At 51.6% G+C, this 21,225-nt stretch overlaps 1 protein-coding gene across 7 annotated transcripts in view; it reads right to left on the reverse strand.

Moving 5' to 3' along the window:
• pcgf6 (polycomb group ring finger 6) overlaps positions 1 to 21,091 on the reverse strand; it is a 38,514-nt gene extending 17,423 nt beyond the window's left edge. Inside the window, exons 1-7 of one of the 7 annotated variants that reach the window (XM_033034222.1) lie at positions 20,829 to 21,091; positions 19,639 to 19,735; positions 13,765 to 13,861; positions 11,802 to 11,857; positions 10,323 to 10,382; positions 9,230 to 9,359; positions 1,036 to 1,063 (exon numbers count right to left, since the gene is read on the reverse strand). In XM_033034222.1, the coding sequence (XP_032890113.1) occupies positions 1,036 to 1,063; positions 9,230 to 9,359; positions 10,323 to 10,382; positions 11,802 to 11,857; positions 13,765 to 13,861; positions 19,639 to 19,735; positions 20,829 to 20,957 (597 nt within the window). In that variant the 5' untranslated portion in view covers positions 20,958 to 21,091. The remainder of the gene's footprint in view (positions 1 to 1,035; positions 1,064 to 9,229; positions 9,360 to 10,322; positions 10,383 to 11,801; positions 11,858 to 13,764; positions 13,862 to 19,638; positions 19,736 to 20,828) is intronic. The other 6 variants (XM_033034223.1, XM_033034226.1, XM_033034227.1 and 3 more) reach the window with 6 other exon arrangements.
• Between the last annotated feature and the right edge of the window lie 134 nt (positions 21,092 to 21,225).

Below are 21,225 nucleotides of genomic sequence, written 5' to 3' on the forward strand. Positions count from 1 at the left end.
TTGCCGGCTGGTAGCCAGTTGCTGACAGCTCAATACTGCAAATTATTCAGCCTGTCTCCACTTTACACACCAGTGCTCACATCTACATTGTTTTTAAATCAAAGCTGGCAGCTTCGCCAGGCTCGGGAGATTTGCTGCTGAGTTCACTTATTACTTGAGTAATAATTATAAGCAGAATTATTCACAAGACCTGGCTTCAATTCAAACTGATCTCCAGCACAGCTGAGGACTTGCTTTTATCGCAACTGTTCCGAGTCTAGGCAGCCTAGGTCATGCCCGGCAAATAGTCACAAAGTGCTGGAATAACTCAGTGAGTCAGGCAGCATCTCCGGATAAAAGGAAAGGAGCCCGGCATTTGCCTGAAACAAAGGGAATGTCAGGGCTAGGATCACTCTGACCATGGTTTAATGGCAGTCCCATTTGTTTGTGATCGGTTTGGGCAACACAAGGCAGCGACTGGATTTTGGCAAGGAGGAAATGCAGGTGCTGATTAAGGAAGAGATGTTCATACAATTACCCAGTTTATTAATTTAGCCTGTATACACGTGACAGTGGGAGCGTGCACGTGAGGCCGGGAGCGTGCATGCGAGGCCGGGAGCGTGCACGTGAAGCCGGGAGCGTGCACGTGAGGCCGGGAGCGTGCACGTGAGGCCGGACACTTTCGACCCCAATGCGATAGTGAGGTCAACACTTTCAGTGCAGACAGCTGAAGGATTAAACACCGGTGGTTGCCTACATCAGGGCCTTTCCACTCAGTGGGATGTTAACTCCCAGCATGGATACAGGAACACCAGGCTGCCCAGTACACGTGGCAGCAGACTGTCCCTACAGGAAATGTCTGAGCAAACCCAGGGCAGTAGATGTTTTCCAACCACTGGAATTCACCAGGACCTTCCTCCCCAGCTGCGGGGCGGTGCTCCTGGGCTCGGACACTGCAGTGACTCTATGGCCGACTGGACACTGGAAATGCAATCGGTCAATGGGTTCAGTATAAACGTCTTGAGCAGGGAGAGAGACTGTTTCCAGTCCACCTACCTTATAGTCACCAATTCCAAGGTCAGCCCTGCAGAAACAGAACAACAGTCATTAGAACGACGACAGTCTACGGTGGTCTAGACTGTGACTTGTTTCTGCATCGTTAATCAAGTGTGACCAGTCTGGAGTCTGGCATGGATTAGCTCAGGTAAACATTAAAAACAAAGTGCTGGAGTAACCCAGCAGGTCAGGCAGCATATGTGGAGGACATGGATAGACGACATCTCAAGTCGGGACCCTTCTTTTCAGTTAATAACCCTCGGCCTGACTAATGAAGTGTGATTTCTCAGACAATCAGACCTGCTAAAGAACCTCCTAACCAATATTAATAACACATCAAAAGCTCACAGATTGAACTGTTGGTTCTAAATCGTCCTGAACAAACAGCGAAGCATGGAGCCATTTATCAGATGTACACAGGGTTTTACACATATGCTTCTTTTTGCTGACCCATAATCAGTAGTAAACTGCTCCTCCTACACTTTGCAGTGTGTGGCCCATTGGTTTCAGTTAAAAGACATATGGGCAAGTACATGGATCGGAAAGGTTTGAAGGGATATGTGCCATACATGGGCAGATGCGAATAACTTAGGTGGGGCATCTTGGTCGCAGGGACAAGTTGAGCCAAAGGACCCATTATTTTCTTCTATAACTAAATATTAACTCATTGCCCACATCTCTCTCTGGATCTGAGGCCGTTCAGTCACTTGAGCTCATTCCACCTTCCCTGATCTTGATTCAGTGGATCAAAGCACGGCCTCAAACATCCTCAGAAGACAAACATATCTGGCTCCAAGCAGAAGCACAGTAGGTTAAAACACAGCGGCTTGCATCAAACTACTGGACAGTTAGACTGGCTGTGTCGGAAGGAACGGCAGATTCTGGTTCAAACCGAAAATAGACACAAAATGCTGGAGTAACTCAGTGGGACAGGCAACTTCTCTGCATTCTCAGGAGAGAAGGAATGGGTGACATTTCTGGTCGAGACCAGACTGATGTCAGGGTAGAGGGAGATACATGCATAAGGAAGTGTAAGGTGTGAAAACTGGACAAAGGGAATGGATAGCAAGGAAGATACTGACAGCCTAGGAGTCTGACTGGAGCCGAGACTCTTCAATGACAAGTGAGCTCGGAGAAATAAACCCTCAGCAATGTCTGGTGTCAGGAAGCATTCTCTGCTTGGTCAGCTGTCACATCTCCTGACAAATACACCACAAATGAGCCGGGTCTGCTAGCAGGAGAAACACGTGCTTCTGTCCAGCCTCTGCTACAATTAGCTTTGCGGCCTGAAAGAGTTTAACTCTGACAGCCATGCACCCAACCCACCCACTGGGTTCACAGACTGACCAACACAAACCCAACCCTCTCACAAGCTGACCACACGGACCAAAGCAACCCACTCCATGCTGCCGACTTCCTGGAGGTCACTCGGGGCCAGTAACAACCATCTCAACCTCTGCTGCCAGAGACTGGGTAGCCCGTGACTCTCCCGACACCCGAATGCCATTCCACCATCACTAAGGCACAGGTCAGCAAGACGATGCAATGGGCTGTAAAACTAAACTCGTTCAACAAGGATAAGCGAGGACAAAACCTACCTGCTGAATGGCATCTCATCATTAACCAAACCATTCAGGGCCTCCACCAGAGTCAGAGAGAGAGAGAGTGTCGTGCAGGAGATGGCATCAGTCGTGTGCATGGTCCTCGACTACATTAGGTCCAAGGGGAAGAAATCCTTCCTCTAACGGGGGTGGGGGGACACAGGTAAGCAACCGTTGCTTTTGTTCCGCAGAGCAGGATTGGTGTGGTTTATTATCACGTTCTCCAGCTCCACTGTCCCAAGTTCGAGAGCCTGTCACCCACTGAGAGTCGCTGCATTTCACCCTCCTTCACAGCCACATGGGAGGAAACTGGGTCCCCAAGTACAACTTTCCATGCACCATTGACCTCAGGGTAGGCACGGTGGCGCAGTGTTAGAGTTGCAGCCTTACAGCGCCAGAGACCCTGGCTCAATCCTGACCACGGGTGCTGTCTGTGAGGAGTTTGTACGCTCTCCCCATGGGTTTTCTCTGGGTGCTCCGGTTTCCTTCCACACTCAAAAGACTGTGGGTTAAAAGGCTTCGGTAAAAATTGTAAATTGTCCCTAGTGTGTGTAGGATAGTGTTGGTGTGCGGGCGGAAATCTCTGATCGGTGCCGACCTGGTGGGTCAAAGGGCCTGTTTTCACGCTGTATCGCTAAACTAAACCAAACTTTGACCTTGGTTACTCTTTGTCAATTGTCCTGATGCAGGACTGTTCTGTGAAGTGCATGTCGCATCAGACAGACTGATTGATCTGCAGAGACAGAGAGTCAGAAGTGTAGAGAACACCAGATCTGTCAGTTCCCCGGGCACTGGGAAGTTGGCCAAAAAAGTGCAGGCACGTCCATCCACAGAAGGCAGAGTCAAGCCGAATAAAGGAGATCTGTGCCTTAGAGCGGTAACGAGAACCATAGACAGTGCACACTAACACAGGGCAGCTGATCCCACCCTGACCAGAATACAGAGGCGGACAGGGAGATTCTAGAACAAGGAGCTGGGGTTAAAGGTCTCTGTGGGGTCAAAGGTGGGTAAACCCCAGGGACAGGTGAGGTCACTGTGCTGGGAGGTGACGGAGGAAGCCGCTGCAGAGATAAGCCAGGTAATTAGTGGCTGCTGGACCTAATAACAGCAGTCGGAAAATTATCGGGAAATATCGGAGGAACGGGATTAACCTGCACTTGTCGAGGTGGGGATTAGTCAACAATAATCAGCACGGCTTTGTTACACAGAATGCCGTCTTATTAGCCTGAGTTTTTCAAAGAGGCAACTAAATATGTTGATGAGGGCATTGCATTGACCTAGTCTAGACGGGTTTCAGTCGGGCCTGAGGAAAGGTCCCACACGTGAGGCCAGGATCCATGGAACTCAGGGCGGTTTGATAAACGGAACAGAGGATGCTGGTGGGGGGTTACTTCAGCGACTGGAAGCCTGTGACTAGAGGTGCACCACTGGGTTAGGTCCTAGGACCCTTGCTGTTATATTCTTTGCAGCATGCGAAGGTCGGGTAGCGAAGTTCACAGGAGACACAACATTGGATGGTTAATGTGTTAATTTTGCATGTCTATGAATTTGGAGGTTGTACTGGCAAGACTTTCCAAATATTCAATGGTACACCTAGTAATACTCCAACAGACCTTAAATCTGGTGTGCCAAATGCCTAATCATTGGGATTCTCAAATAGACCGACAACTGATTTCAGTTTTACCATCATCAGGATAATATGTCATTGAACAATGAATAAGGGGCAAAACAATGAGAAGTGGAACAATGCAGAAAATGTGAGGGAGCACTAGTTTAGTTTACAGATAGAGCGGGGAAACAGACCCTTCGGCCCACCGAGCCTGTGCTGACCAGCGATCACCCTTTACATTAACACTATCCGACACACACCAAGGACAATTTACAATTATCCCCAGCCAATTAACCCGTATGTCTTTGGACTGTGGGAAGAAACCGAAGGCCCCAGAGAAAACCCACAGAGGTCACGGGGAGAACGTACAAACTCTGTACAGACAGCACCCGTAGCCAGGATCGAACCCGGGTCTCCAGCACTGTAAGGCAGCAACTCTACCGCTGCGCCACAGTGCCGCTGCACTAATAGGCCCAGGATTCAGCGTGAACGGGAGGAGCCTAGCAGCATGATGGCATCAGATGGACCGTAATGAACATGCCCTGGGATTTACAACGGCACCAGTCTGGTAGATAAGATATTACAAATGGGGCAGCTGCCGGAGAGCAGAGAATGTGAACAAGGAGAACATTCTGGAAAGGTGTATGGCGCCTGCGCAGCCTCAGAGGAAAGGCGCTGTGTGGTGAGGATCTGGCACCAGGCCACGGCAGGATGTGACCACACTGGGGAACAGCACAGGCACTCACCGAACTGTTGCCACAGCTACAAAAGTACAGCCATCAGGACAGGCTCAGTCAACTGGGGTAAAGTCATTGTCACACAGCACAGAAACAGGCCCTTCAGCCCAACTTGTCCATGCCCACCAAGATGCCCATCTAAACTAATCCCACTTGCCTATGTTTGGCCCATATTCCCCTAAACCTTTCCTAACAATGTACATGACCAAGTGTCTTTTAAAATTCTGTTATTGTACCTGCCCCAAGTACCTCCTCTGGCAGCTCATTCCATATACCCATCACTCTCTGGGTGAAAAAGCTGCCCCTATTACCCCCTCGTGTTGTTCTCTTTGGGAGATTTAATTGAGATAAACGACACTACGAGAGGCCTAGAAAGTTTGAACAGGAAAGACCTAATCCCCCGGCAGAGTTGTCCACAAACAGGGTCCACAGACCAGATTGTGAAGTGGAGCTTGTGTGGGCTAATTACTCATCGACTCCCTGGTCTCTGCCGACACCCGCTGGCCACAGCCGGTAACTGCAACCAGAGCTCTGCATTAGGCAGCAGGAAACGGCCAAGATCGTAGAGAGACAGACGAGCAGACACAGGCAAGAGCCCGACCACAACCACCCATTTACACAGACCCCACATTTTAAACCTACATTCTCGTCGCACACCACCCCCCACCCAAATTTATGTGATAGGAGCAGAATTAGGTCATTCGGCCCATCAAGTCTACTCTGCCATTCGATCATGGCTGATCTATCTCTCCCTCCAAACCCCATTCTCCTGCCTTCTACCCATAACCCCTAGCTACCTCTGCCTTAAAAATATCTATTGACTTGGCCTCCACAGCCCTCTGTGGCAATGAATTCCACGGATTCATCACCCACACACCAGGGTTTCTTTCACAGAGCCAAGCCTTTGTGAAGCACGTGCTGCAGGGTTTTGATTCATATTAATTTACTATATCTCCACCTTCAAAAACATAATAGAAACAGAAACATAGGTGCAGGAGAGGGCAATTCGGCCCTTCGAGCCGCACCGCCATTCAATATGACCATGGCTGATCATCCAGAATCAGTACCCTGTTCCTGCTTATTCCCCATATCCCTTGATTCCTTTAGCCCCTAAAAAACCTCACACTCTCTTGAAAACATCCAGTGAATTAGCCTCCACTGCTTCTGTGGCAGAGAATTCCACAGATTCTGGGTGAAAATGTTTTTCCTCATCTCAGTCCGAAATAGCCTACCGCTTATTCTTAAACTGTGACTCCTGGTTCTGGACTCCCCCAACATCGGGAACATTTCTCCTGCATTTATCCTGTCCAATCCTTTAAGCATTTAATTTTTCTTTAAAATCCTCTCATCCTTCTAAATTCCAGTAAATATCATATGTCAGTCCCACCATCCCGGGAATTAACCTGGTGAACCTACGTTGCACTCCCTCAATCGCAATAATATTCTTCCTCAAATTAGGAGACCAAAATTGCACACAATACTCCAGGTGCAGTCGCACCAGGGCTCCGTACAACTGCATTAGGACCTTATTGCTCCTAAAATCAAATCCTCTTGCAATGAAGGCAAACATGCCATTAGATTTCTTCACTGCCTGCTGTACCTGCATGCTTACTTTCAGAGACTGATGTACAAGCACATCCAGGTCTTGTTCAACCTCCTCTTTTCCTAATCTGACACCATTCAGATAATAATCTGCCTTCCTGTTCGTGCCACCAAAGTGGATAACCTCACATTTATCCACATTATACTGCATATCCCATACATCTGCCCACTCACCCAACCAATCCAAGTCACCCTGCAGCCTCATAGCATCATCCTCGCAGCTCACAGTCACCCAGCTTTGTGTCACCCGCAAACTTGGAGATGTTACATTTAATTCCCTCATTTAAATCATTAATATATATTGTTAATAACTGGCGTCCCAGTACCGAGCTTTGCGGCACCCCACTAGTCACTACCTGCTATTCTGAAATGGATTCCTACTCTTTGTTTCCTGTCGGTCAACCAGATCTCTTTCCATGTCAATACCCTACCCCCAATACCATGTGCTCTAATTTTGCACACTAATCTCTTGTGTGGGACCTCGTCAAAGACTTTTTGAAAGTTCAGATACACCACATCCACTGGCTCTCCGTTATCCATTCTACTAGTTACATCCTCAAAAAAATTTCAGAAGATTAATGCGCTGCTATTACATCTTTAATAATCGACTCAAGCATCTTCCGCACTGCCGATGTCAGGCTAACTGGTCTATAATTCCCCGTTTGCTCTCTTCCTTCTTTCTTAAAAAAGTGAAGTTACATTAGATACCCGCCAGTCCACAGAAACTGATCCAGTGTCTAATGAACATTGGAAAATGATCACCTATGCATCCACGATTTCTAGGGTCACCTCCTCGGGTACTCTGGGATGCAGACCATCAGGCCTTGGGGATTTATCTGCCATCAGCCCAACAGTTTACCTAACACTATTTTATGACTAATGTGGATTCCCTTCAGTTCCTCCCTCCCACTAGATCCTCAATACCCTAGTATTTCTGATGTCCCCTAATAGTTCCAATTAAATGCCATAATCCTGAACCCAGGAGTCAGCAATCTCCCAATCTTCTTCCTTGCTGCCCTTGCACAGTTTTTCTACTCTGCACCTCTCTGTAGCTGTAAAACTATATAGTGCTCACTGTTTATGTTTCGTTTGCAATGCCCGATGTACTCACACATGGTATAACAGGCAAAACAATGTTTTTCACTGCACCTTGATACACATGCCAATAATAAACCAATACCTCAGCACCACTTTCTTGTACTGTGTTCATACAGTCTCCCAAGGTTCCCTTAATATCCAAATCTCTACCATGTGACTGAGCACACATCACCTCCTGGGTAGAGAAGTCTACTAAAGATTTACTACAGGGGGAATGGGGCAAGCAATTTCATCTCATCTCAGTTGTGAATGGACAGCTTTTGAGTATGTGTTAAATGTGTGTTTTTAGTGTTCTTTAACTTGTTTTATGCAGGGTTTGCGGGAAACATTTACCTCGACGGAGATGCAATTTTTTTCCATATCATATCTCCGTCCACAAAGGCCTAACATCGAGAAGTTGGTGGCCTTACTGGAGACCGACTTTGAGAGCTCCACCACGAGAGCCTGCAGGACTTGACATCGTGGAGCCCGCGATCCCTTTGCCAGGGATCGACTTCGGAGATCCAACCGTGAATGCCTGCGGACTTTAACATCGTGGAGCTCGTGGTCTCTGGTTAGAGACCGACGTTTGGGAGCTCCAAGCAACAGGAGCTTCGACCGCCTCGAGGAGGGAGCTTAGGTCGCCCCAATGCAGGGACTTCAACCTCCGGCTGCGGGAGCTTTGCTCGCGGGAGAATAAAAGAGGAAGAAGTTTGGACTTTTTTTACCTTCCATCACAGTGGTGAATGTTTATGTTAACTTTGATGTAATTGTGTGTTTTGTTGCTTTTTTTTAGTATGGCTGTATGGTAATTCGCATATCACTGTACCTTTATTGGTACACGTGACAATAAAAGACCTTTGACCTTTTTTACTATGAGAATGTGAACACAGGATCCAGACATCCCAACCAGGAAAACATCCATTTCGAGCCTCGCCCATCAAGCTCCTTTAGGATTCCGAAAACATAGAAACATAGAAAATAGGTGCAGGAGTAGGCCATTCGGCCCATCGAGCCAGCACCGCCATTCAATGATCATGGCTGATCGTCCAAAATCAGTTCTTGCTTTCTCCCCATATCGCTTGATTCCATTAGCCCTAAGAGCTAAATCTGACTCTCTTGAATTTCTCCAGTGAACATCACAAATAAGTTGAGTTTCTCCACTATGATAGGCCTGCCACGCCATGAACCAACTTGATGAAGCTCCACTGCAAGTCCATCCCTCTTTGGGCTGGGTGATCGGATCAGCTCCTGTCCCAGTGGGTCTAACCACAGCCGGATATACACTGGAGAGACACCTCCACTGTTTACTCAAGTGCTGTTGCAGTTAAGGTAACACACCGCTGGAAAGAACTGCAGATGCTGGTTTACACCGAAGATAAAGACACAAAATGCTGGAATAAATCAGCGGGACAGGCAGCATCTCTGGATAGAAGGAATGGGTGACGTTTCGGGTCGAGACCCTTCTTCAGACAGAAGAAGGGCTTCGACCCGAAACGTCACACATTCCTTCTATCCAAAGATAACACCCTGCCTGACTGTGGGCTGATGCGCGAGAGGTGACTCACCCAATGAATTCGAGCACCAGGGAGATATCGAGTTGCGGCAGGGGTTCGGCCAATGGGGTCACGGACAACGGCAGCTTCTTACCCAGCGGTCGGATACGACTCCCTTTGCCACTGATGGGCACCTGCACAACTGGAGAGCAGACAATGTTACCTGTGGAAACTGAACCTGTTCTCAGGTGAAATAACCAAGAGCAATGTGTGGAACAGAACAGGACGTTCTTAGATAGATGCTGAGGTCACACATTCTAGGACTCAGCCCAGGCTTTTGCTGCACCAAGTGGCAGCACCACAAACTGGCCAAGCTGGAGGCACCAGCCCTGGGACACCAGCAGTGTCACAGACCGGCCCACTGCAGGGAGAGGCAAGCTCCAACGCTGGTCTTCAGCATCCAGGCCCTGGGACACCAGCAGTAGTGCAGACCACCCCGCTGGAGGGAGAGGCGCTCCAATGCTGTCCGCAGTAACACTGGAGCTCCAGGCCCTGGGACACCAGCAGTGGTGCAGAGTGGCCCACTGCAGGGAGAAGCAAGCTCCAATGCCATGCAGCCTTCAGAACGCCCCGCTGCAGGGAGAGGCAAGCTCCAATGCTGGCCGCAGTGACGCAGCTTTCAGCATTCAGGTCTGGAGCTCCCAACGTGCAAACCCCAGCAGTGGTGCAGGCCGGCCCGCCGCATGGCAAGGCAAGCTGCAACGCTGGCTGCAGTGACGCAGCTTTCAGCTCTGGGCTCGACGGGTGAGGGAACAACTAGGCTGGTGCAGACGGTGCTACACTCGCTAGTACGGGCGAAGTCTGGATAACTGGCCTGGTAAAAGCACACATGGGTAGGATTCGTGTTCTCATGGTAGGGGTGTCAAAAACTAGACAGCACTGGTGCTGAGAGCAAGACGTTTTTAAAGGGATCTGAGGGGTGTTTTACACAGACAGGGTTTGATGCCTGGAATGCACTGCCAGGGCAGATGGCATTTAGCACTGGAACAGGCAAGGCACACGGTATGATCCAAATGTGGGCAAATAGGACTAGTGCAGATGGGTGTAAAGGTCAGCATGGATGTGCCGGGCTGTACAACTGTGAGTGTGTAACTCTATAACTCACCTGGCTTGGGAACCTCAAGCCCTCTCTCATGGTAGAACTCATGAAGCCGTATTTTCTCACCTGGAATCAAAGCAGCTCATATCAGTCTGTGAATACATGAGTATAACTTCACAATAATTAGACTGTGAAAGTCCAAGTCCACCGAAGGCTGTTTGGGTCAAACAGACTGGATGAAAGCCTCTCTCCAGCCCATGCAGACTATGATAGCAAGGGTTAACCCCACTGTTTACCCAGACTGGGATAGCAAGGATTAATGCCACTGTTCACGCAGACTTGGACAGAGGATTAACCCTGTTCACCCAGACTTGGACAGAGAGGGTTAACCCCACTGTTGACTGGGACACTGTGGGTTACTCCCACTCTCCATCTCACCACCCGGAATGGAATGGACTGGAAGTGCATCGGATTGACAGGGATCAAGGGCAAACACAGGCCAGCACAACCCTGAGTGGTGTCAGTGCAGACTCCGTCTGCTGTCCCCTGATGGGGAGGAACAGGAGGATGAGCAGCTCTACGGCACGGTTGTGACGTTGTGGGCGGCGCGACCGACGTCGCAGCGGCCTCTGCCGTCTGTCTGTGTATTTTTTATTTTTTTGTCCCGTTGAGGGTTTAGTTTGTAGCGGGTTTTTAAATGTGTATGTGTGGGGGTGGAAACTTTTAAATCTCTTCTCTGCATGGAGACCCGACCTTTTACCCGTCGGGTCTCCGTTGCCGTTGGGGCCTAGCGCCGTGGAGCGGCCTCCAACCGGAACGACCTGGAGGCTCAAGTCACGAAGCCTGTGGAGCTGTGGAGCTGCGGACCTACCTCCGTGGAGCTAGCCAGCTTCGGAGCGTGGAGAGCTGCGGCAGTGCGCTGCTGCGACCCGACTCCGGTGGATGGTGACACCGGGAGCTCGTGGGTCCCCGGTGGGAGATCGCTTTGCGGGGCACCGGCAACGGCGACGTCTCCCGCTCGAATTGCCGGGTTCAGAGTGACCTGGAGCGGGGCCTTACAACGCCCGGCGCGGCTTTAAATTGCCGCGGACTTGCTAGCGCCCGCCGGGGGCTCCAACATCAAGACCCGGGGCAGGGCCTTACATCGCCCGGCGTGGCTTTGAGTGGCCGCGGACTTGCTAGCGCCCGCCGGGGCCTTTGACCTCGACTTCGGGAGAGGAATGGAGAGCAGGGGAGAGATAAGACTTTGCCTTCCATCACAGTGAGGAGGAGACTCACTGTGATGGATGTTTGTGTGAATTGTGTTGGTGTGCGTCTTGGTTCCTTTCTTGTATGGCTGCAGAAACCAAATTTCGTTTGAACCTCATGTGAGGTTCAAATGACAAATAAAAGGTATTGTATTGTTTTGCCGACGGTGCGCTGGGCTGGGATGTGCCCCACACTGTGTGCTGCCCACACTGACTGTGACTGCCCGTCCTCACCCTGCCCCTGACTCCCAAAGGGCCCACTGTCTGCACCCTGCCTCAGCGAGCATCCTGTACTTACTGCTCTCCAGGTTGGGCACCAGCTTGTAAACAATATCTTGCAGCTTTCTGTCCAGCCTACGAGGAAACAACACGTTATCCCGAGGGAAAAAAACTGCAGGAGGAGGAGGGGAGGGGATGAGGGGGGGGGGAGGGGGAGAGGGGGGAGAGAGGGAGGGGGGGTTGGCGGGCATCCACATCCAAGTAAGGCAAATCAGAACATCACAGGAGTGCAGGATCAGGAGACAGAGGTGCAAGATTAGTCCATGTACACTAACGCAAGTTCATAAGTCACAGCAGCAGAATTTGGCCCCTTGAGTCTACTCCACCATTCAATCATGGCAAATCTTTTTTTCCTCTCTTAACCCCATTCTCCTGCCCTCTGCCCATAACCTTTGACAGACAATAATTGGATAGACTGTTGTAATGTGGGGTCACCTGCATCGAAGACCTGAGGAGCCTTGTGTACATGTCCAAGCATCGCTGCCTGCAGGGCAGCACAGAGCAATGGCGGGGGTGTGAAGGCAGCAAATGGATGCTGGAGATAGGCACAAAATGCTGAAGTAACTCAGCGGGACAGGCAGCATCTCTGGATAGAAGGACTGGGTAACGTTTTGGTTCGAGACGCTTCTTCAGACCCGATACAGAGACCAAGATACATGCCTCAGTCAGCTGGAGGCAGTGCTCTACGTCATCCGATGATGGATCAGCCACAGCTGAATACCACGGACACACCTGGTCACTGCACTATGGAAGGACATGGTGGCGCTGGGGATGGTTTAAAAGAGATTCACCAGAAAAACACCCACAAAGCACTGTACTAACTCAATGGTAGACAAAAATGCTGGAGAAACTCAGCGGGTGAGGAAGCATCTATGGAGCGAAGGAAATAGGCAACATTTCGGATCGCGACCATTCAATGGGTCAGGCAGTATCTCTGGCGAACATAGATAGGTGACGTTTTGGAGGGGACCCATCTAGAAACTGTTTGTAGAGGGGGGGGCAGGGGGGGGGGGAGAAAGTTGGAAGGGGGAGCAGGACAAAGCTTAGCAAGTGATAGGTGGATACAGATGAGGGGGTGGTTTTGATGGGCAGATAGATGGACAAAGGCCAGGGATGAAAAGATAAAACGTATGAGACAAGGATATATGGGGTGCAAATTGTGAAGCCAGAGAGAGGAATAGAGGTGGAAGGGGAGAAATGGGTACAAATTCATATGGGACAAAGAGAGGGGGGTTTGTTTGTAGGTTAGTTATGTAAAATTGGAGATTTCAAGGAACTTCACTGAATGCATCCACCCATACCCACACCACCTGATAACTTGGAGACGCAAGGATCGGTAGATGCTGCTTTACAAAATAAAACAAAGTGCTGGAGTAACTCAGTCGGTAAGGCTGCTTCTGTGCAGAACGAGGGTAGGTGACCTTTCAGGTCAGGACCCTTCATCATACTGATGGTGGGGAGTTGAGAGGGGGAAGCAAGCTAGAAGAGAGGAGGGGCAGGACAAAGCCTGGGATATAATAGGTTAATACAGGTGAGGGGGGTTGATAGATAGTTGGTCAAAGGCCAGTGATGAGAAGACAGAAGGATTGAAGAGTGGACAGGTAACATCCCTCACGACCTCCCAATGCCCTCCCTGATCAGACTTCCCATTAACCCTCCCACTCAGTGTCACTCCCATAACCACACACAAAACACTCACGCCCCTCCTCACTAACATCCCTTTGCCCCCTCGACCTAATGATCCCCAAGTGAGCCCATGATTTCACTCCCATGACCAGTAGTCCATGCGTCCTTAGCCCACTTCCCCACTCACCAACCTCCCCCCATTCACCGCCCGCCCCCTGCTCCCCAACCATCGAGTTCTCCCTGCTCCCCACGGTCCGCCCACTTCCTGCTTCCCACTCACCACCCCCCTCCCCCTGGCTCCCCACCCCTCCCCACCCGCCCCCCCGCTCCCCAACTTCTCCCTGCTTCCCACTCACCTGATGTTGTACAGCGGCTGTGTCTGGTGAACGGTGATGTTGCACTTGGGACAGCGGTTGCTGTAGTCAAAATGTTTCACGATGCAGCTCTTACAGACTGCAGAGACACAAGGTGGGGACTTGCAATGAAGCTACACTGGCACGACAAACACGTTTCCCTCAAGGGAAGAAATCCCAGCCACACACACGGGAGAGTAATGACCCCAAACTCACAACAACTAATGCCTGGCACAGAGAGTGACATACTGACTCCTGGTGTGGGGGCCGAGCCAGATGAACAACTGAGAGACAGGGCCCAAACTTCAGAGGCCAGAAGCTGCTTGTCAAACATTCAGGATCCGGACTGATGAGGTAAACAGCAAAGAATGTTTCCACAGACCGCACGGCCAGGACAAGGGAGATAGTTAAGTTTGAGGAAGTGGAAGTTGAAATGAATGAATGAATGAATGATTATTTATTATATACTAGGTACAATAAAATTATTTGTTTTGCATACAATACAAAAGTCGCCAGGTATAGGGGGCTGACAAAGTTACAAAAGTATTGATTGGTGACCCCCCCATCCCCCCCCCCCCCCCCCCATGCCAGGTTCATCTATGTTCTCTCTGTGGCCCCCACAACACCGAATCCCTCTGTTCTCTTGGCGACTCCCCACACGCCGGGACCCTCTACACAGAGAGATTAATAAATCTTTGGAACACTCAGTCTTTGTATAACTCAGAGCTGATATGGTAGATGTTTGTGTGCTCAGCGGACAGAGGATATGGGGTAGAGCGTGGATAATGCAGCCGAGACAGAGGTTTAGCTTCAGTCTCATTGAATGGTGGAGCATGGTGAAGAGCAGAATGGGTGTGAGGGGCGGCAGAGTGAGGTCAGGAAACATCCCTGCACACGGCGCCTCTCGCCAGTGGGACTGTGGACGCCGGAGGGCGCTCGGGAATCTCGGACCCAGATCAAGGTTTTGTTTGGCAGGGGTGTGAGAGATATGTGGAGTTAAGCAGCAGGTCAGCCATGATGTGACTGAGGCAACAGATCTGCCATGATGTGACCAGTCTGAATGACTGTGTTTGGTCTGACCCTGCACCCTCTGACAGAGGGAGGTTTGACCCCCGACCCTACAGTCTTTCTGTCCCCTCTCTGAGGTGTCTTTCTATGGATAACAGGCAGTGCATACTTTATGATGGTGCACCCTGGCACCTCTAATGAATTTAAAACTAATTTGTTAATATTTAGAAATGTTAATATTACAAGATTGAAGTGAATAAAATGTGAAGTGAATTAAAAAAGGCCCGTAACCAGCTTATTGGACGCGGGACGACTGGAACGGAGGCAATGGCTACAACGGGCTTTGTGTCCAGCTGTAGCTTGGCCTGCAAACTGGCACCAAAATGCCGCTTCTTGCACATGGACTCGATGGGCTGTTCTGTGCATACTGTACTAACTAGGGTGATTGTGCTTATGTACTGAGATTGTCTTGCTGAGCTGAAAACAAAAAATGTATTTCACTCTATCTGGTATCCGTGACAATAAAGAAACCATTTAACTGTGGCGCCATCTGGTGGAGAACACCTGGTGGTTGAGCCACTTATAGATCGAACCCTCGTCAGTAGAGCTGGGACGGTCACGTGACTGAGTTTGGCGGGAGTTGGGGGTGAAGAACGTCATCAGTCAACGGGTGTGTCCTACAGCAACAGCAGTGATTGTGCTTGAGCTCTCATTTAACGCATGTGTTTAAAAAGCTGTATTTGCTAATAAAGATAACATTATTCACCACGTGTGGGTTATTACAGTGGTGACCCCGACAATCCAAAATAGTTTATTTTGGATCTTTGCAATGCACGCAGCTGACAACCTCGCCCAGCAGAACGCAGCAGTCGGGACCCTTCATCAGACTGATGTTGGGGGGTTGAGAGGGGGAAGCAAGCTAGAAGAGAGGAGGGGGCAATACAAAGCCTGGGATATAATAGGTTGATTCAGGTGAGGGGGGTTGATAGATAGCTGGTGAAAGGCCAGTGAAGAAAAGACAGAAGGGTTGAAGAGTGGACAGGTAACTTCCCTCACTGACTTAATGTAGAATGCAGAATGCAGTTTCCATTAAACTGCCCGTTATCTGGACATCGCAGCCCCTGTGGTTTGAACAGGCTAAAGCCCAGTTCCACATTCAGCGCATTATGGCTGACGAGACCAAATATTGCTATGTGGTCGGACCGCTGCACCAAGACACTGCCGGTCGCCTCGTCTGTACCTTCGCCAACCACCGGCAAGTACGATGGCCTCAAAGCGCTCCTCTTGCGCTCGTTCGGGCTCAGCCGCCGCGACCGAGCCATGAGACTCATGCACATGGGTGGTCTCAGCGATCGCAAGCCATCCGTGCTAATGAGCTAGATGCTAACCTTGATGGACGGTCATCAGCCCTGCTTCCTGTTCGAGCACGCCTTCCTAGAACAGATGCCCTAGAACAGATGCCCTAGGACATCCGCCTGCTCCTCACGTGTGACGATTTCGCTGACCCCCTGCAGCTGGCTGACCGTGCGGACGAGCTGTGGCAGGCCAAACAGCAGGGTGGTGCTTCTATCGGTTGTGTGTTGCCGGTGCCGCGGCGGGCCCAGCGGCTGGATCCCGCCTCCACCGAGGGCTCGGCAATGAATCCGGTCCCAAACTACGTCAGTTGTGGCAGCCGCGGCCGGCTAGAAGGATTGCCTCTACACCTGGGACCGTCATTCGGGGCGGCGTTTCCCTGTCGACACGGGTGCGGAGGTCAGCGTTTTGCCTCCGTTGGGAGTCGACACTCGTTCCAGGGGCTTCTTAGCGCCGTCAATGGCAGCTCCATCCGAACGTACGGTGTTCGCATGGTCCTTCTCATTTTCTGATTCTGCCGTTGCTGGGCACCGATTTCCTCCGGGCACAGTCCCTGCTGGTCGACATGAGGGGACAGCGTCTCGTTCATTCTGCGACTTTGGAACCAATCTCCTTTCGCCCCGCTGCCTTCGCCACGCCACGCCTTGATCCGGTGTCTTCCGTTGACAATGTATACGCCCAGATTTTGGCAGAATTCCCCAATATACTAACCCCCCAGTTTCAATCGGCCAGCCCCAAACATGGGGTGGTGCACCATATTCCCACCACCGGGCCGCCACTCCACGCACATGCATGCAGGCTTCTCCCCAACAAGCTCCACATTGCCAAGTACGAGTTCCGTCAGATGGAGGCGAATCGTTCAGACAGCCTGTGGGCCTCTCCGCTTCATATGGTCCCTAAAGTGTCTGGGGGCTGGAGGCCTTGTGGGGATTACCGCCGTCTCAATGACGCCACCACAGCCGACCGGTACCCTGTTCCTCACATCCAGGACTTCATGGCTCATCTGGACGGCGCCAAGTTTTTTGCTAAGGTCGACCTGGTTCGGGGCTATCACCAGATTCCGGTCCATCCGGACAACGTACTAAGACGGCTATCATCACCCCTTTTGGGCTGTTTGAGTTCCTGCGGGTGCCGTTCGGCCTCATGAGCGCTTTCCAGCGACTGATGGACATGGGCGTGGTTTGGATTTCCTGTTTATTTACTTGGACGATATCCTCTTTGCCAGTCGCTCTCGCCAGGGCACTGCTCTTATCTCCGGTTGTTCTGTCGGCGGCTCAGCCAGCATGACCTGACCATCAAACTGGCTAAGTGTCAGTTCTGGATGTGAGGAACAGGGTACCGGTCGGCTGTCGTGGCGCCATTATGGTAATCCCCACAAGCCCTCCAGCCTCGAGACACTTTAGGGTCTTAGTTCCATCAATTTCCTTGGCATGGTGCAGTCCCGCTCCTGGGCAAGGTTGAGGCCATTCGTCAGTTTCCTCGGCCGTCCACGGTGAGAGGGCTCCAGTTCGTGGGCATGGTGAACTTTTATCATTGTTTCGTGCCAGTGGCTGCTTGGATCATGCATCCAATGTTTAAGTTCATGGCCAGCAAGCAGCAGGGACCTCGTGTGGGATGATGAGGCCACGGCCGTTTTCGACAGCGCGAAAGTGGGCGACGATGCTGGTCCATCCGCGGGCTGATACCCCGATCGCCCTGACGGTTGATGTGTCTGACACCGCTGTGGGGGGGGGGGGGATGAGCGTGCTGGAGCAGCTGATTGATGGACGCTGGCAGCCCCTTGCCTTTTTCAGTCATCAACTGAGCAGAAATACAGTGTTTGTGATCATGAGCTCCTTGTGCTTTACCTGGCCGTTTTACATTTTCGTTATTTCCTGAGGTCAGAAATTTAACTGGACCAGGGCATGTATTCCCTGTCAGACGTCCAAGGTCCAGCGTCACGTCAAGGTGCCCTTGCAGGATTTTGCTTTACCTCACCGGCGGTTTGATCATATTCACATTGACATCGTGGGTCCGTTGTCCCTGTCCAGGAGTGTCACTCATCTTCTCACCGTTGTGGATCGCTTCACGCGGTGGCCGGAGGATGTCCCGCTCGCTGATACCTCTGCTGCTACGTGTGAGCGTGCCCTCGCTGCCCACTGGACCGATCGTTTCAGTTTGCCGGTGGACATCTCGTCCGACAGGGGTGCGCGGTTCACCTTCGAGTTGTGGTCTGCCATGACCCGGCTGTTGGGACCTCGGCTACATCACACCACGGCCTACCACCTGCAATCCAACGGTTTGGTCGAGTGGTTTCACCGCCACCTGAAGGCCTCCTTGAAGGCGCGGCTCACAGGTCCGGATTGGATGGACGAGTTGCCGTGGTTTCTGTTGGGAATCCACACTGCCCCGAAGGAGGACCTGGAGACTTCCTCTGCTGAGTTGGTGTATGGCGCCCCGCTTACTGTTCCGGGGATTTCATTCCGTCGGCGCATGGGCTGCAGGAGCCACCCTCATCCATGCTGGTGCGTCTCCGGGAGAAGGTGGGCACGCTCTCTTCTGTTCCAACGTCCCGTCACGGTCTTGCTCCCTCACACGTTCCGTCTGTTCTCAAGGACTGCCCATATGTTCTCCTGCGTCGTGATGCTCATCGGACGCCGCTGCAACGACCATATGAGGGTCCTTTCCGGGTTGCAGCACGGCACCTCGACTTTTGTGCTGGACATGGGGGGCAGGCAAGAGACTGTGTCGGTGGCTTGCCTTAAGCCGGTTCATTTGGACATTAGTCAGCCAATCTAGATGGCCCAGCCTCGTCGTCGGAGGGCGCCGGCCATCCCGCCCGCTTCCGCCCTCATCTTTGCCGGTTGTGTGTGTACGAGTTCAGGTCGCCTCGTTCGTCTCCTTGCTCGTTTTCATTCCTCCGGTTGTGGAGGGGGATCATGTGGCGCCATCTGGTGGTTGAGCCTCGACAGTACAGCTGGGACGGTCACGTGACTGAGTTTGGTGGGAGTTGGGGGTGAAGAACGTCATCAGTCAACGGGTGTGTCCTACAGCAACAGCAGGGACTTTGCTTGAGCTCTCATTTAACGCACGTGTTTAAAAGTTGCATTTGCCAATCAAGATTGTTTTATTCACAACGAGTGGATTACTACAGAACCATTACCTGGAAGCGACTATTTGCGTGCTAGCCACAGTAGATCTACAAACGCATTTCACCATCGCTCCACTCTTAAATCTCTACTCCTACTGCAACATTTCTCACCTCAACTATGACACTCCCTTATCATGCATCTATACATTGTGAACGGTACAATTGTAATCATGTATTGTCTTTCTGCTGACTGGTTAACATGCAACAAAAAGCTTTTCACTGTACCTCAGTGCACGTGACAATTAACTGAATTGAAGACGATCGGCCACAGACAGCCAACAGCAGACACTGGCACCCATGTGCCCACAAACAAAGAGCTGTTGACGGAGAAGATGCCACGGACAATAGGCTCCCACTGACCCGTGTGTAACAGTGTAAATACTCACAGGTGTGCAGGCACTCCGTGATGGTCGTGGCATCGATGAAATAGCCTCCGCAGATGGGACACAGGATGTAGGGATTTACATCAGCCAGACAAATACTCTGTTGGAAGGAGAACACATTTCCTCAGTCCTTCCTCAGCCTGGAGAATGGAGCATCAAAAACCTCTCAAGCCCTCTCTCCCTACCCATTCGCCATCCACCCAACACCCCTCCACCCATCCACTCAACACCCCTCCATCCATTCACCCTCCACCCATCCACTCAACACCCCTCCACCCTATCACTCTCCACCCCGGTCATTCCTCACACATCCACTCTCCACTCATCTATCTATCTATACTATTATTAAAACTCTCATTTTGACCGCTTCCGGTCTGCGTTGTTTTTAAATTTGCGCAAAAACGATACCCCATAGAGCTAAGATTTTTCGCCACCTTGCTCACCATTCTCCTCGGCTGCAAGTCAAATAAGTTTTGTTCCGATCAGTGAAATACTACAAAGGTTATGAAGGTTTAAAAATCATAAAAACCGACCCTTCCGGAACCCGCTGTCAATAAATGCGGCGAGGAGAATTAAAGGCTGAAGGGGCAGAGTGTGTGCAACTCGCGGAGAGTGAGCACAGTGCAGGCTGCTTCTGCGGCGACCAGCACGACCAGCCGGAAGCCTGAGTGAAGCCGGTGTGGGACCGGGATCTACTGCGTGAGACTGAAAGCTGAAGGTGCGGGATGAGCAGTGTGAGCAATGTGAGTTGCGTCTGCTGCGACCACCCCCCCTTCCCCACAAACCCCCCCTTCCCCACCCCACAACCCTCTCCCCCACACACCCCCTTCCCACCCACCACAACCCTCCTCCCCCACACCCCCTCCCCTGAGTGGTGGAATATTGCTTTGGGGGAACGGGTTGTGTTGGGGGAACAGGTGAGTGGTGGAATATTGTGTGGGGAATGGGTTGCGTTGGGGGGGACAAGGCCTCCCGTGTGACTGGGACCCAACGGGCCCCACTTAGTCGAGTTCACTCTTCATTCTCCACCCACGCCCCCCCACGTGCGGCCGCGTTCTCCACCTGGCGGGAGAGCCGGCGGCGCGCAGGCGCAGCGGCCTGGTCCTCCAGTATCCCGGCAGGTGCCGCGTGAGGCGGGGAAAGTGCGGGAAGCGCGGGCCCGCCCGGGGATCAGCCTCGCCTCACTCACTCACCTCAACCTGGCCCGGAGTTCCGCCATTACTCTCCTCATCATCCTCCTCCTCCTCCTGCCACCACTCCGGGTCAGTGTTCCCCGCCGAGCTGCTGCGGCTGTCCGACGCTGCGCGTGTATTCAACTCCATCCCCTCCTCACATCACAACATTGCCCCGCACACGGAACCATGGCCCGGGCTGCGGGCCGGCACCGCGCCTGCGCATCCCGCCCGCCGAAAGCGGAGCTCTATGATCAACGGACTACACTTCCCGGCAGCACCCGGCACTGGCACACATGCGCGGCTCCTAGCCCTGCCCGCGGCGCCTGCTGGGAAATAGTGGTGCCCTGAAATAGGGGGACTATATACCAAAGATACTATCTTTGCTATGTACAAACCAAAGATCCTATAGCGGACA

Source organism: Amblyraja radiata, chromosome 15 (genome assembly GCF_010909765.2).
Source record: "Amblyraja radiata isolate CabotCenter1 chromosome 15, sAmbRad1.1.pri, whole genome shotgun sequence".
Taxonomy (NCBI): domain Eukaryota; kingdom Metazoa; phylum Chordata; class Chondrichthyes; order Rajiformes; family Rajidae; genus Amblyraja; species Amblyraja radiata.